The 17,745-nt window shown below is 41.3% G+C and overlaps 1 protein-coding gene across 3 annotated transcripts in view; it reads left to right on the plus strand.

The window, feature by feature from the left end:
- The window catches only part of ADAMTS19 (ADAM metallopeptidase with thrombospondin type 1 motif 19), a 352,203-nt gene that overhangs the window by 182,055 nt on the left and 152,403 nt on the right, over positions 1-17,745 (plus strand). For all 3 annotated transcript variants that reach the window (XM_050945615.1, XM_050945613.1, XM_050945614.1), the window contains exon 7: positions 9,050-9,093. In XM_050945615.1, coding sequence (XP_050801572.1) covers positions 9,050-9,093 — 44 coding nt within the window. The remainder of the gene's footprint in view (positions 1-9,049; positions 9,094-17,745) is intronic.

Below are 17,745 nucleotides of genomic sequence, written 5' to 3' on the forward strand. Positions count from 1 at the left end.
AGGACTGTCTGGTTCCAGGAGGGATTGGAATGGGACTTCATCACTTTCTAGTACTGGGTGGTACTTTGGCGCCACCACCAACTGTATCTGAATCAGCACAGCACCAATGATCCAAGTTACAGAAATTAAAATTGTTTCCAGTCCATTTCTCAGCTGGGCAACCTAATCATGCTTCTTAACCAGAATCATTGATATTCTCTACATTCCCAGTGCTAGTACCAGGACATCTCCCCTTGGTACCCCTCACAGTTCTCATCTTCAAGCCAGGGTAGAACTAAATTGTCACCAGTATGGCTGATGAGTAGAGTCTGGTACTGAGAGCTCCTCTGTTGGAGTTGGGCTCAGAGTTATTGGAGTCAGGAGGAGGATATGGGGACTCTCATCTGTGGAGTGGGGATCGAACCCAATCAGGGAGTAGGAAGTGGCCAGGGTGTCCTAGTATTCCCTTTATATGTGCTAATACCCATCACCCTGGGTCCCCATGCCAAGGGGGAAGTTCCACACAAAGTACTTGACCATTGAGCAGGGGAACCTCAGAGGTGTACATGTCCCAAGGAGGAGGAACAGCTACCACAGCCTCCCCAAGAGTTTCCACAAAAGCATCCAAGAGGAGAAGACCAGCCAGAATGCTGGTGACCTTCTCCTTCTCTTTGGACAAGGCTGGGATTCCAGCTTCCTGTCATATCCAGATGAACCTAAGTTCTTTCAGGACTTCTTTAAAAGGATAGCAGATGTGCTACAAATTTCCCTGGAGAAGATCCTGAAAACCCCTCACAGACAACTGGACATCCTGCACAGCTCGAAACCAAGTGAAATGGTGCTCACTATAAATGAAGCCATTGTCAAACTTGTCATTTTGGCAGATGACTATCACAGTTCCACCAGCATCATAACGGGCTGAAATGAAGTGAAAGGATCAGAATACTCGATTCTTACCTACCTCCAACTCACTAGTGGTGATGCAGCACAGTAGGCAGAGACAAGCCATGTCTACACCTCATGAGGAGGCTAAGAGAATAGAACTCTTTGGAGGAAGATGTCAGACTCCTTGATCTCCAGTTTCAAACTGTCTTTCATTGATGACCAAATATGATTTCTGAATGGATAAGGTATTAGAGACTGTACCTAAAGTTCATCCCCAAAGTAGTGATCGACTTTCAAATCAACCAAAGTATCCACTTACCTGTGTTCTACCTTAAGCCACACACCAGGAGGGAAGAGGTGACATGGCACTGTCTATAAGTGCATAGGCTCTTGCCTTCTGGCTCTACCAACAGAAGAAATCATTCAGAAGGCTCATAGACCTGCAGTAAATCTCCCAAACTACAGTAAATGAGTTGTTTGTTTACTCCAATGCAATTGATATCCTCTGGAATGGACCTTCAGTTCACGTTAAAATAAGTGAAGTGGACAGTATGCTTAGAAAGTGTCATGTGGTTCAACAGCCTGTGTTGGTGTGATTTTTCAAAAGGAAACCTTGTCACTAGTCATCCACAAAGATCCAAAATAGTGGCATTTGCTAGTATAATGAAAATATTTGCCATGAGGGGTCTATTAATCGTAATTGTCGCTAAAAAGGACCATGTGATTTGTGAAAACATTTTGCTTGGACAATTGTCCCATAGGTCCTAATACCTGAAGTCAACATGGACAAAAAGAATTAGTAGTGGCACTAGGGTACCTTTCATAAAGAACCCAGCCCAATGTATGTTTTTACAGTTTTGCATAGCTTGAAACATTAGAAGTTAGGAGAATTGAAAATAAGAGATGATTCAAAGGTTTGATAGACTGATTAAGATTATTATTTTTCTTGTGTAAATTTTGTTAGGAAACTGTAAACCAGTTTGAATTTAGACATGCTAACTGCACTTTGGTCGACAAGTCTGCTTACAGAACAAAAGTTCAATACATCTAAAAATGGCAGCTTGGCACAAAACTATGGAGATTAGATTTGAGGGGTTTTTATACATTTTTCCTCTGCTGCCATTCCCCATCCTCTTCTATACATCCCTGCTATGTATCAAACTGCTGGTGTTTTATATGTATATTTTTTTAAAACAAAAGATTCCAGTATAATGGGAGGCTTTAATTTTGGAAATGGGATATTTAATCTTTGCATTGCCCCAAGGACCTTCTATAATGCTATATTTAATGGGTTTAAAAGTTTACAAGTTAAGTATAATGTATTAATTTGACAGACTAGTAGTTGCCTGCTCCTGCCTAAGTTTCTTTTCTCCCATTAGTCACCTTATTTAAGCTTGAAAATCTGTCATAAATCTCATAAAAGTTCCACTGTACTCCCACTTGAACAAGAGACCATTCTTCCCTCCATACACATGCTAAATGATCATTAGCATTAATGGAAGTTGCATGCTTGGTACAGATAGGAGAAGAGACTTGTGTGGGACTTTATTGTAGTTTCCAGTCTTTAAATGTTTGGTTGCTCTTTAAATTAGGCAAAACATATCATCATTATCAGATATGAAATCAAGTGGGAGTGTAAGTTGAAGAATGAAGTGGTGGTGTTTAAATTATAAAAACTGAATTTTTAAAAGGCAAAACATGCACATTAAATCTCCCCTTCCTTGGGGCATGATATTTCTCTAGGATTAGAGTCTTGAGTGATAAACTTCACATGAGGTGATTTATTTACTTAGATCAGGCCTACACAACTCGTAAAGCGGCGAGGGCCACATTACTCCAAAGAAAACAGCTGAGGGCTGAAATCTCCCGGCCCTGCAGAAACACCCCACCCTGGGGCCGCCCAGCCCTGCGGAAACAAACCCTCCTTCCCCAGTGCCGCCGCACCAAAACATCTGTGGGCCAAAAAAGGAAGGTTGGGGGTGGGGAAGTGAAGAGGTGGTTGGGAGCCCTCAGGGTCAAACTAAAGGGCCCGGGGCTCCGGCGGCTGGGGGAACCCAGCAGGGCCGGCTCTAGATTTTTTGCTGCCCCAGGCAAAAAAAAATTTGGCTGCCCCCCGTCCCAGCCCTGGGTTCCCCCCTGTACTCCCCTGCTGCCTCAGTGCTGGGCTCTCCCCCACCAACGCACACCCCCTGCTACCCCAGCTCTGGGCTTCCGCCTTTCCTCCCCACCAGTGCCCTCCCCCAACCCTGCTGCTGCCCCAGCCCTGGGCTTCCCCCCACCAGTGCACCCCCCCCACCTCCTGCTGCCCCAGCCCTACGTCACTGGTAACGCTCCCAGGGCGGGTCATTCAGCAGGAATTTTGGATGTGCACAAAACACAGAGAGGATTGGTTCCCATATGGTTGCAGCGCTGCAGTAAAGTGGAACAATTTTCAGCTTCTGTGATTGGAGGATATCTGGATGCATATTATAAGACAGTCCTCCATAAATGAGGAAAAGTTGAGGTGCCTTTATTATTCTTTTGTTCCACTCTTTCTTTCTATGGGGAATTTGCCGATGCAATATCACTGTCTTCCTTTTAAAACAAACAAAAAGGCAATGGCTGTTGAAAATAGCAATTCCAGTCCTAATAAGCATTTCTTGCTCAATTTTATCCTACTTTTTCTACAGCAAGTTACAGTGGATCAGTATATTTGATTTGGAAGAAATGAAGTAACAGCTGCCCAAACTGAGCTTGAGCACGCCTGAATTTTGAGGTGTTCAAATCTGGAAAGCAGGTGCTGCAGGGGGGTGGGGCACTGTGGGCTCCACGGGGGAGCATGGCAGCAACGTGTCTGGAGCTGCATGGAGCTGGACACGCTGGTCTAAGTGGCACGGTAAGGGGGCTGGGGATTGGAGAAGAGGTAGGGGGTTCCGGGGGGCAGTCAGGGGACAGGCAGCAGTTGGATAGGCATGGGAGTCACAGGGGTTTATCAGGGGACAGGTAGGGGATGGGGTCCTGGGGGAAAGTTGGCTGGGGTCTCAGGAGGGGGCAGTAGGGGACAAGGAGAAGGGAGGCTTAGATAGGGGCTGGGGTCCCAAGGGGCAGTTAGGGGCAGGGGTTTCGGGTGGGGGCAATCAGGGGACAAGGAGCAGCGGCATTTATATAGGCAGTGGGGTCCTGGGAGGCCGTTAGGGGCAGGGGTCCCGGGAGAGGAGTATCAGGGGACAAGGACTAGCGGCGTTAGATAGGAGATGGGTGGCCTGGGGGGCAGTTGGGGCAGGAGTCCGTGGAGGGGGCAATCAGCGGCCATGGGCTGGGATTCAAAGGGCTCTGGGCTACCCGCAGCCACGGGAAGCCCTGAGCCCTTTAAATCCCAGCCGCGGCTAGGAATCTCTGTAGGCAGCCCAGAGCCCTTTGACTCCCGGCCGCGGCTGGGATTTAAAGGGCTCTGGGCTCCCCGCCGCTGCGGGCAGCACATAGCCCTTTGATTTCCTGCCACGGCCGGGATTCTAAGGGCTCTGGGCTGCCCGCAGAGCGCCGTGTGTGCGGGTTTTAGAATCCCCCCGCGGGCCGTATGTTGTGCAGGCCTGACTTAGATAATTGTGGGGTGACGCTTTAAAAAGTTAATAGTGAAATTCTGCTTATTTAATAATATCTCTGAATGTTTTTTTAATGTCACAATTGTTTTTAAGTGGATTTTAAAAATAGACTTGCTATTTGATAAACTTGGTCAATTAGTGATCATTTTGTTGAACTTTATTACAGAGTAATTTTTGCAGCTCAGGTATTTTTTTTCCCCCTATCAATATGAGCATTTTATTTTTATTTATTTGTAATATGCCCCCCAAATTTTTTGTGCACATCTTATATATGCAGACACTATCCCTCTGATGTATTATATCTAAGGAAGGAGAGAGAAAGAAAAGCAAGCAAATCATATTAAAGATTGTACCTTTCTCTGGACCTCCCAGTGCATTTTGTATGATTTATTTATACCATAAGATATTTGGCATAGGGATCATGTCATCTCTTGTTTTTTGTGCTTGAGCATGCTGGCATGTAACAAATGAGGGCGGGGGAATCCTTACATATTCTATACAAGTAAACATGTTTCAGTGATGACAACACACATATGGAGAACACAGATAGATACATTCTTTGTAAAAGTATTCTCCAGGAATCAGAAAACAACTGCCGAATGAGTCATTTATAGGTATATCTAGAGCATCATAAAACTTAACCAAGGGACCTATTCTCAAATATAATGCATCCTCATTCTTGAAAATTAAAGGATGTATTACATTTTTTTCAATTTTAGGTAGGACCCAAGAGCTATTTATTTCCATATTTCCAGGACATAACAGATGTATTTCCCCAAACTCCCATAGTGATGAATAGTTCAGACAGAAAGGGAAAAGAATCACTGTTCATATGTGAAAATAAATTTATACAATAAACAAAAGACTCTTATACATTGGCAAATAAAAATTTTTGTAATTGTCTGTCTGTTACATTCAAGGATCTATTCTCCCTTTTTTCCTGCTTGCAACACCAATTAGTAGTAATGATTGGAAAGGAAGTATGGTGGTAGCAAGGGAATAGGTGCTTAGGTCCTCAGACTATTGATACACATGCACACAAGATTGAACATAGGTACTATATTTCTTATGGTTTTGCCATGTTGCTTAACAGTGCAATAGGTCCCTTGAGTGACATAGCATAAGACAAAGAATTATATTACAACCCAGTGCATTAATATGATCTATTGCAGGTTAGAAAAAATAAAAGAATCCCTGTATCTGATTAGTTTTCTCTTCACCATTTTTAGCTCCAAACCCAAGGTTCATCTAAATGGGTTCCTAGATTATGCTGGGGAGTCTGTATTCCTTTGTGTTTTTCTCTTCTATTTTTTGCTTATCTATTCCTAAATTATCCAGGAGAAAATGAGTGGAGAACTCAAAGCCGTTCGTTTACTGCTGTCTTTCCCTAGTGGTATTGCTTTGATCAAGTGTCTGAAGTTCACCAGCCTGTGCAGCTAGTCTCTCAAGGCTGCTCTTGCACCCAAATCACCTATATGAGAGTGGTCTTCACTATAAAAAATTTGTATTTTAAAGTGGGTATTTTTGGGGTTTTTTTAATCCAGTACTATTACATAGAATCATAGAATATTAGGGTTGGAAGGGACCTCAGGAGATCATCTAATCCAACCCCCTGCTCAAAGCAGGACCATTCCCCTGCGCTTAGTTTACAGTAGGTGCTTTCGTAAAAATGTTGTAGCTCTGTTGTCTTCCTCTGTCATCCCAAGTACCAAAAAATACTCTTGTATGCACTAGCAACTATCTGATCATTGAAAAGATATTTAGATAGGTTGTGTGGTAATAGTAGGAAAAAAATTCTGTTTGCCTAATGGATTACGTGGTGGACTTTCATAATAAACTAACATTATATTGTAGAAATGTACAATGGAAGACAATACAGCTTGATTGCCACACTCAGTTGCAAACTTAGGGCTTTTGCATAATAATGAAAGATAAAACATTCTGTTGGAATGTGAGGATATAGGGATTATGTCTATAGGGTCATTCACAGAAACTATTTAGTATCCTGAATTGCAGTTGGAATCAGGTATGCTGCACATGCACTATGCAGAATTGTTCACTGAGTAGTTCAAGAGTTACCCAACTCGTATTGGTATGGCAATATATACCTACACCATAATGAGTATTAAAATAATATGAGGCATCTCTGGCCTAAGCAGTCCATTCAAAAGTATAAAGGAGTATTACCCATGGTATAACACATGCAACTCTGTGTGTGTGTGTGTGTGTGTGTGTGTGTGTGTGTGTGTGTGTGTGTGTGTGTGTGTGTGTGTATATATGTAAATTAAATTAAAAGCAATCTGTAGGATTTCCCTTGAGTACAAAAATATTTTCACTTTATTTCATACCTAATTCAGCACTCATATTTCATTTTGAAATGTTCCCCTCTTGTCTAAATTTCCTTTAAAAACATCAGTTGGCATCAGTTAGCTTTAAAATCAATGTCCCTTTCATCAACCTACCTGTAAATACTAATATCTTATTAATAAGATGCCACACTCTGCCATTGGATATGTTTGTCCATTTTTTTAGCCATTTCTCTTTAAGAACAAGTAAAATAGATGTGATAGTGTCAGACTAGTTTATCAACATGAGAGTAAAAGCTTGTCTGAATTGGCACAAATAAACACTGATATGTAGTAGCCAGCTATGTCAGCCTTACTACAGGGAAGCTACACAAGACTTGAACTGCAAGCTTTCTATTATTTTAGAACAAGATGCACTGGCACTGGCATCTTTTCCAGCATATGTTCAGATTATCAGGGCCGCCCAGAGGAGGGGGCAAGTGGGGCAATTTGCCCCGGGCTCCACAGTGGCCCCCACGAGAAATATTTGTCCAACCCTTTTAATGAGCTTTAGTGCCTTTTAGCTGATGCTGAGAACCAGTGATACCTTGTAAAGGTTCTCAAAACTGGGTTTATGCTGAGATGCAGAAGGTTTATTTTTCCCAGGGCCGCCCGTGGGGGCGAGGAGCAAGTGGGACAATTTTACACCGGGCCTTGCAGGGGCCCCCATAATGAGAATATAGTATTGTATAGTATTGCATTTTTTTTATGGAAAGGGCCCCCGAAATTGCTTTACCCCAAGCCTCCTGAGTCTTCTGGGCGGCCCTCAGATTATGCTTCATTTTAACAATTTTATTCTCTTAAAAAGGCACAAATACCATCAATAATTTAATGCTTTTGACATTGATAAAACATATTGCTTTGGTTTGTAATCTTAAGCATTACTGATATTTTTTCCTTAAAAGGGAAAATAAGAGAATTAGAGTTTGGTAAAGCTGGCTCCACTGACTAGAAGTACATTTCAAGAGATCAGAGAATTGTGAAACAACCAAGAGTTATGATCTATGTAGTTTAAATGTGAGGTACAGTAACTCCTCACTCAACATTGTAGTTATGTTCCTGAAAAATGTGACTTTAAACAAAATGATGTTAAGCTAATCCAATTTTCCCATAAGAATTAATGTAAATGGTGGGGTTAGCTTCTAGGGAATTTTTTTTCACCGGACAAAAAACTGTATATTGTGTAGATACACACACAGTATAAGTTTTAAACAAACAGTTTAATACTGTTCACAGCTATGATGATTGTGAAGCTTGGTTGAGGTGGTGAAGTTAGAGGGTGGAATAGGGAGAGATATTTCCCAGGGAATGCCTTGCTGCCAAATGATGAACTAGCACTCAGCTGAACCCTCAAGGGTTAACATGTTGTTGATGTAGCCTCTCTCACAAGGTACACGAACATGAGGGAAGGGAGACAGCATAGCAGTCAGAGACAGATACACATCTTGTGTGTGGGGGAGAGAGAGAGAGATGCACACTGCCCCTTTAAGTAAGATGACCCACTCTTAAGTGCATTGTCTTTTTAAATGGATCAGGAAGTTGAGACAGCGGCTGCTGCCCCAAGCTCTCTCTGTCTCTCTCAGTCTGTGTCCCCTCCCTGCTCTATATGGAGAAGGGGTAAAGGGTGTGCAGGAGTGGGGGGAGGGGGTCACCCTGACATTAGTCGCCCCCTGCACAGCAAGCGGGAGTTTCTGGGAGCAGCTCCAAGGCAGAGGGCAGGAGCAGCACATGGCAGTGGGTGAAGGGACAGCTGAACTGCCGCCTATTGATAGCCTGCTGGGCGACTACAACACAGGGAACTTAGGGGAGCGGGGAGCTGATGGGGGGCTGCCAGTCCATCCTGGTTCCAAGCACCCACCAGCTGGCTGCAATGTGCTGCTCTTCCTGCAAGCAGTGGACAAAGCAGGCGGCTGCCAAACGACGTTAGAAGGGAGCATTGCACATTTTTAAACGAGCATGTTCCCTAATTGATTAGCAATGTAACAATGAAACAACGTTAACTGGGACGACTTTAAGTGAGGAGTTACTGTACATTTTTGTCACCTGATTAACCCTAAATCTTCTCTGTGGATAAACTAATATTAAAGTGTTCTCGTTAATCCCAGCATTTTCTTCACTATGCTCCTTTTTGAGATAATGGAGCCTTATAGTTATTCACTGAGCCATACAAAATATGTGCAAATGGGTCACACAATCATTACTGATCTAACAGTATGGCTTGCTTAAAATTTTTCTTTTTTCTCCCTCGCCCAATTGTAGGAAGGATTTCTGCGTACATAAAGATGAACCATGTGATACTGTTGGTAAGTAAATAAATGTAAAACATATATATATTCTTATAAAGTCAGTATTGTGTAAATATGTAATGTTGAGTGAATGCATCAACATTTGCGGATGAATATTTATGACTACTTAATATAAAAACTGTTTAAAATTGCTATGATAAACAGTCTGGATTTGTGTCTGTCATTAACAAAACAATATAACAAAGTGAAAAAACTTTGACTTTCTAATCTTTTCATTTTAACAGATTCTTCAAAGCATTTTTTCTTACTCCCTTGGAAGTTTAACACTATCATATTGTGTTTCCAGTAAATTTGAATTAAGAACATTAAACTAAAATGGATGTTTATAGTTTATTTTAAATGTAGCAGGTTTCTTTTTTTTCAGAGTATATATTATAAAAAAGATTATGCCTTAGATACAACATGTCTTATTAGTGTAGCTTTTTAGAAGCACACAAGAATACGTCAAATAGTGTGTAAGACATTTTTTGCACCGTTCAATTAAAAATGGACACTTATTGCACTACACATACCCTTATGTGGTACTTGCTATATTCCCTATGCCTATAATGGGACATAACTCAAATTTAATAAATGTAACTACTTTAGGAGTCAGATATCTAGTTTTAATGGCACCTGCTGTAAACAGTGTCCTCACCATGTTAGAGACTGAAGACAACCCCAGAAGACAATATACTCCTATCCAAGCATATAGTGTTCAGTGTCCTGACCAAGGTCAGATTGTAAAAGTAGAACTTGAACTCAGTTGACTCTTTTCCCACACCAGTGAGACACCCATTTTGATCACCAGTTTGACAGAAGTCTCAAGTGTGTACCAAGTACACATTTACTGCAGTAGCTGATGACACTGTCCATGCTAGTAGGACAGCTCTTCAGTACTAGCTCTGATGGGAGAACTGAGATGTGCCATGCTGGACATCAAGGTTACATAATGAGACCTAGTTAGGTGGGCAAAGATTCATTACGGTCAGTGGAGTGATATCATTTTTGCCCCACTTCAGAATTTGGCTCCTAGCACCCATAATGACAGTTCAAGTGTAGTCACAATTGTTCAGTGTACAGATAGATTCAACAAAATTAAGACAGCACAGGTGGCTGTTTAACCACTTTGAATTTACAGAAAAGAAAAGTTTTTTGTAGGGTGTGACTTTGCCTATAAAGTACAGGATTAAAGAGTAGTAGGAACATTTTGCCTGATTCACAGCAGTAGCATTTAAAGATGTTCCTTATGACTTAGATTGTTTGTCATTGACTCTAGCGTTGTTCCTTACTGAGTTTTCATCCCAAAGATATGCGTCTATGTGGTAGAGTTGGATGGGGCACTTCAGTGCTGTAGTGTCTATCTTAGTGGTCAGGGACTGGTAGTGCTCTCTGTTTCTTCCACTTGTTGGCCACTTAGTTGGATAAGGTTTTTTTTTGTATAAGTACATTTTTTGGAAGTTGGCAAGAGTTGATTCACGGTGCTTGTTTCTTCTTGCCTTGTGATGGGGAAACAGTTATTTTCATCTGAAGGAAAAAGTTATCTGACCAGGAAGTTCTTACATTTCTTATATCTACATCCAGGTTGAGGATATTTGTCCACAGTACAGGCAGTAGGTCTGGTTCTGGAGACTACCCATGACAAATCTTACATGGAGGGTTCAGATGGGAAGCTTAATGCTGTTGCATCTGAGGCATAGTTTGCATGGATATTGAAATATCTCACTATGATGAGTCTTCTGAATTTAATGATCATTTTGCCTGCATTTCTGTCAGGTCAGTTGGAAATCTTTTGGTATCTGGAGATCTGTAAATTAATAAGATGCTTGAAATAGTCTTGTGCCTGGATTTCACATATAAAGAAGATGTGCTCAAAGCATTTTTTCTTTCAATTAAGCTTTACCTTCTATTTTGTTTCCAGATTTGTTGTCTCTGGGCCTGAGTCTGTGGTCTATACAGTAGGTCAGCAAACCAGATGAGCTAGTACTGGACCTGCAGGGTCAATAAACCAAATTTCTTGATGCAAACCAAGTGAGGCGATTAATTGGTGATAAATACATGGAAAGTTTAAAGTTTGTTGTCTGTTGATGTAGAGTTGATCTATATAAAGATTGGTACTGTAGGAGGTGACTGACTGTACCAGACTGACATTGGCTGATGTTTCTGATGTTTATATCGTGTCTTTAATTTGTATTGATGGGGGGGGGGTGGTCTGCCCGATTGGCAGGACTGGTGAACTAGTAATGTGCTGAATACCTAGAGTGGCAAGAATGCTCAGCTTTCCAGGGGGCTGAGGTAAGCCATATTGTGAAGTGATGGTGACATAGTTTTGCTTTAGAATAATTCAAAATGGAATCCTGAGAGATTGGTAGTCTTATTGCTATAGGGAAGGGAAGAAACAAGGAGCCATTGAACAGTCCTTTGTCCAGTTGTAACAATAGTGCCATTGTGGAGGACTGGTGAGGATAACAGGCAGAAAGAATGAAGCTTTGGGAGACTGTTTTATTGCTGTTTAGCTCATGGGCAGTGGCTCTTTTGATTCATTTCTGGGGTTGGGGCTACATGGAGTATCACAGCCTCAATTTCAGAATCTGAAAATCGGTAGGGAGGTGAGGTCACAGTTTACTGAATATGTTCCTCAGCTATTTCTGGGGCTGCTGCACTCCTGCCTGGGAAAAAGAGGAGAGTTTAAAAAAATGGAAGCTGTTATCCTTAAGGTACAGAAGACAGGGTGGTCCGTCTCCTGTTGTTCCAACTGTTGTCATGTGCCAAATGAATTCTTAGTTTCCCAAAGAAGTGGCTCAGAATATGAAGTTTCCTTGTGATCTAAACTATTATTTGTTTTTATAAAACAAGTCTATTATTTCCCCCAGGCAGAGTATAGAGTACTGTGGGGCACAGCATATAGTTAGGACAGATTTCTTTCTAGCTAAAATCAGTGTTAATCTGTTAATTAGCCTTTGGAATGGTGCTGAAGACTAATTATAACTTTTTGCCCTTTTCTTGGAGGTTGGGACTATTGCCTCTACAGTGTACGACATCTCTGCCTGACTAGGAGCAAGTTCGTTACATCAGTGTTATGAGGATTATAGAGCTAGATGTAACTCTTGGGGCAGGAGGACACCCTTAAGTGCATGGGTGTCTTAATTTAACATCTTTGATTTTGCTTTTACTAGGTTCTGTAAACCACAAAGCTGATTTTAGGTTTAGATTAGACGGTGAGCAAAAGTTCGATAGAAGGTAAGCAAGAGAAGTTTGATCTTACAATAAATCTTCACATAACATGTTTGTAGGCGAAAAAAGACGGTACATTCCAGGAATGCTTAACATGTTATAAATTACAGCATTTGCCAAAGGAAGTCAATGAAAAATGCTAATATAATATCAGCTGAACAATTCCCAGCTGTCCAAAAATTACAAAAAATATAGACACATCAAAATACACATTATTATCTTGTGTGGCAAGGAGAGTGATAAGGCAGCTCACTGTGAAACATTAATGTAACCATCCGTGTCATTCACCCTACATTCTTACAGGTTGTGTTTTTCATCATGATACCCAATAACAAAATGGAGAACATGAGAAAGGAACCTTGAAGGAGGACTATTAAACAATAGGTTGTATTAACTGATGGGTATTGTCATGTCAGACTCTAATTCTTCCCGGTGATGGGCTCTAGACAGATAATTGTTGGATTTAGTATTTATTCATTAAATGCCATCACTGCTCAAGATGTTATTTTAGGTTTGACATGAGTACATATTTACCTAGATGAATAAATGCCACTATTGAGTTATATAATCTAGATTTGAATGTATTTGTATGGCAAGGAAACCAAAGTTTTAAGAGCCCCCTATCTTGTTTTGCACAAGATTCTATGTTGAATACTGCTTCTTAAAGTATTTTATTCATTGTGTCTTAGAAATATGGATTTTTTACAGTTTTTGTGTGATAATTTTACAATTTAAAGCTCTGTTTACTAATCCCCCTCCCCCCAAAAAAGTGCTTATGCAAAATTTATTGTCCGTCCTTGAAATATGTAATTATGCTTTAGATTCAGGAACAACTGGTCCACGTTTTGTGGTATGGGTGCTCTGAATGTAACACAAATCTCCAGGTGAAAATGTATATATGCATGGGGAGAAAATTCAGTTCTATAGATAGAGACATCATTTTAAGAGATTTGTGAATCTTGGAATCTGAGATTTTAGTAAAAAAAGAGGCAGAAGGAAGGAAGCCGTTTGTATTCTGTTGGACAACTTGGCAGTCAATCAAACCCCCCGCTTTTTATTCTATAGTTTTGAAAAGTGAACTAAATGGTAAAAAGATATTTTGTTTTGAAGGCTATGAAGGCTACTAAATTTCCTGAAATATTTTGCATTTTAGAATACAGATTTTTTTTTATCTTTTGGATTTTCAATTTTTTTTTATGAAGGATTGCACTAAAGCTGTAAGAGCTTGGAAAATTTTGCTGTAGCTAGTAGTCTTTGAGCCATGTTTTGATCATACATTGTGCAAATCCATAGCAATTCCAGTTCCCTCCTTCTTGACTGAATTCACTTTCCTATAAAACAATAGGGCTAGATCCTTGCATGCTGTAAAACAACATAGATCCATTTACTTGTGTGTTGATTTCAGTGTTGCCAACTTTCATGATTTTATCGTGAGTCTTGCAATATTTGATATCTTTCCTAAAGTCACAGCTGCTGGAATCAAGAGATTGTATGAGAAACTGATCTTTTAAAAAAAAATGTTTCTATCCCTTATGGTTGCAGAGGAAAGCTCAGAAACCTGATCCAAGTGTATCCTAAAGGCTTAGAAACAAGAAGGCAAATAAAAAGAATCAAACATTTATTATTTAAATCAAATCTCATTATTTTTAAGACAATTCATGATTTTGGGGGCAAAAGTATGCAAACTGAAAAACTACTTGCATACTATACTGACAGGTGCTATGGAAAACAGGAGGGAGGCAAAGAGAGAACCGTTTTGTTTTGTTTTTTTCCTAGTTCTTGTCTGTTCTGGTAAGGTTATTTGTAACAGTAGGTTCAAAATTTTCAGATGGAAGTAATTTTTCCAGTTGTTTGTGTCCCTTTTAAAACAATATTACCAACTTGTTCTTCTATCAGCTGAAAACTGAATCTACCCCTTGTCCATAGAGGAGCCAGTGGAGGGAGTGGTTCCTTCCCCTTCCTGGCCAGGCTGTTCCTTGCTCTAGGTTGGGCCCTCTGAAGGACCATTTGTCTACTTCCCCTGTCTTGTCCTATTCTTCGCTGGGTCTTGCTGAAGGGCATGTGTGTGGGAAAATTCCTTCCTCTTTTGCTACTCAGGTCTTCCTACCAGTCCCAGGGTCTCTTTCATTCTCCTGGGCTCCCTGAAGAGAGAGAGTAGGGAAACAGGGACACCTCTCAAGTCCATAGAGGGGCTTTGGTTAGGGGGCACATCTCCCTTTTGCAGTCCACCGTTTCTTCTCTTTCCCTGTCCCAAAGAGGCTGTTATTGAGTTGTGTAAGCAGGATGAGCTTTTGAAGATTTCTTTTTCTCTGCCACAGGTGTTCCTGCGGAGGGTCCGATGGTCCCGCGGCTCTGGTGGAGCTGCTGCAGGCGTGTCTGCGGGAGGTCCACCGGAGCCGCGGGACCAGCGGACCCTCCGCAGTAATGCCTGCGGCACGTCTACCGAAGCCATGGGACCAACGGACCCTCTGCAAGCATGCCTGTGGCAGGTCCACCGGAGCCACCTGCCGCCCCCCCAGCAAAATGCCGCCCCCCCAATAATCCTGGCTCCCTAGGCAATTGCTTAGGTCGCCTAAATTGAAGCGCCAGCCCTGAGTCAACATAGTTATGTAGCACTATAGAAAAAAGCTTAGAAAACCGATACCATTTGCTTGTAATTTCCCAGCCCCATTTGAATTTACCAAGTAATAAGAAGTCTCAGAATGGCAAATGAAGCTTTCCTGATTCTTTAAGAATGACAGTTTCCCCAATTATTTATGGATCTCAGAGGAGTGTATGTGCAGAGTTCTTCTGAAGAGCAGGTAATTAAATAGAAGTTCCTGCCAAACAATATTTCATTGCTGTGCAAATTTAGTCTTTCAAAGTTTTATATCTTAGATGACATTGTAAAAGTGCACATTTTACAGGTATCCCAATACTTGTTTTGGGTTCAAAGTCCTAATATATTCTTTTCATTTGTTAAAGCACCAACAGAGAAACCATCGTTGCCCAAAGCTATATCTTTAAAATTTTTCCTACTAAAATGTTTATATGAAAATACCATAACATCTGAGTAGCCCAGGAATTATGACTTTAAAGACATTATGAGATATAAAGACTCTTTGTGTGCTATATCAGGAATTTAGTCTAAATTACTGTATTACTTTAACTTGGTTATAGCTGAGTGTTGTACAGCAGTAAGGTAACAGTAGAAAATTCAAAAGGCAATCAAGTCCCCATTCTCAAGTAAAGTACCTCAACTACCATACAAGATACAAATGACAACTGGTAGTTAAACAACCAACTACAAAAATAAACTGCATGAAACAAACTAAAATGGAAAAAAAAAAAAGATTTCTGTCTCATCCAACAAGGTGCCATTGATGGATTTTTCTGTATCCTAAGGGGAAGAGCTGGGTCAAAGTTGTAGACCCTTAAGGTATTTCTACACAGCAGTTAGATGCCTACAGCTGGCCTGTGCCAGCTGGCTCAGGCTAAGGTGTTGCTTAATTGCAGTGTAGGTATTCAGGCTCGGGCTGCAGCCTAAGCTATTGGACCCTCTCACCTCACAGAGTCTTAGAGCCCCAACTCCAACCCAAGCCCAAACATCTACACTGCCATTAAATAGCCCCTTGCCTGAGCCCCACCAGCCCAAGTCAGCTGGCATGGGCCAGCACGGGTTTTTAATTGCAGTGTAGACATACCCTTAGTACAGAACACCTAGCCTTCTGTTCTCTTGTCTGTGTTTCATGGGACAGTCATCAGGTCCAGCCCTGCCTACCAAGAGTTGACAGAAATAAATTGTCAGGCAGATCTTCATGGTCCAACAAAAGTTAATTCTTGATATCACTGCTCTACAGCCAAAATGCTTCTGAAATAAATGTAGTCCAACTTTACTAATTCTGGGTCACTGAGAACGAAAATGATGCTTAAAATTGTTGATTGGCTCTAGTTTTCAAGATATGCTATTGGGTCAGTATATATGACCCTTGACTTGGGAATGGCGGAGAATAAGTGAGTTATAAAGGGAAGGGATCTCAATTTAAACCAGAAATGACTAACATACAACTATGACTGGATCTATGAATAAATCTATGACTGGGTTTGGAGAGTACTTGCTTTTTAGGCAAAACAATGAATGATGCAATCTGAAGCTGGTATTGTATCATACATGATGTGAATTGCATCATGTTATTCCTAGAAGTCATGGATGATGCAATCATAATGAAGCTTACATCACTCTGCTGAACAAATTGCCCTATATCAGTTCTAGAAATCATACAGTGTCGTGCTCTCTTATTTGTCAGTGTTTGATTTTGCAAAGAGACACATTTCTGTTTAGCCAAAGTGAGCAGAGATGCCTCGTACTTGTGTGAACAGTGCAGATAACTTGTGCTATGTTTGTGGTGAAGTTACTTTTGCATCACAAAAGCGCAGTATAACTACTATGGTTAAGAAAACCTATCACCTTGATTTTGGCTGCAAAATTGGAGATCAGGACAAGAGGTGGGCCCCACACAAATGCTGCAACACTTGTTCAACAAATCTTTGCCAGTGGTTGAACAGGAAAAGGAAATCTATGCCTTTTGCAGTGCCAGTGATTTGGAGAGAGCCAACAGATCATACCAGCAATTGTTACTTCTGCATGGTGCCTCCAGTTGGGAAAGAAAGGTGTGTCAAAGAAGAAAAAGTGGACTGTGCATTATCCAAACATTCCATCAGCTATACACCCAGTACCCCACGGAGAAGGACTGCCGGTTCCTGATGCACCAGAAACATTCTCACTTGAGTCAGACGAGGAAGAGGAAGAGGATGAAACTTCTGGTCCTGAACCATCAATGTCACAGGACCCACATTTTCTCCCATCCTCCTCCTCTGAACCACACCTCATAACACAGGGTGAACTGAATGACCTTGTCAGGGATTTGGAACTACCCAAGAGTAAGGCAGAGCTGTTGGGCTCCAGACTACAGCAGTGGAATCTCCTGGCAGGTGATGTTAGGGTTTCCATGTTCCGTGACCGTCAAAAGGATCTTGTCCCATTCTTCTTCATGGAAGTTGATCTTATAGCCTGCAACAACATCGATGGTGTGATGGCAACCCTCAACATCGTTCACGATCCAGATGAGTGGAGACTGTTCATTGATTCATTGAAGATGAGTCTTAAAGCTGTTTTGCTGCATAATGGCAATGTTTTGCCGTCAATTCTAGTTGGTCATGCAGTCTATATGAAGGAAACCTATGACAACATGAAACAACTTTTGAGGAGCATAAACTATGACCAACATCAGTGGCAGCTTTGTGGCGATTTGAAGGTTGTTGCTCTCTTGCTTTGTCTGTAGACTGGATACACAAAGTACTGCTGTTTTCTCTGTGAATGGGATAGTCGTGCAAGAGATTCCCACTACATCAAGAAAGATTGGCCACTCCGACAGTCATTGGAGCCTGAGAGGAAAA

The sequence above is a fragment of the Gopherus flavomarginatus genome, chromosome 3 (assembly GCF_025201925.1).
Source record: "Gopherus flavomarginatus isolate rGopFla2 chromosome 3, rGopFla2.mat.asm, whole genome shotgun sequence".
Taxonomy (NCBI): domain Eukaryota; kingdom Metazoa; phylum Chordata; order Testudines; family Testudinidae; genus Gopherus; species Gopherus flavomarginatus.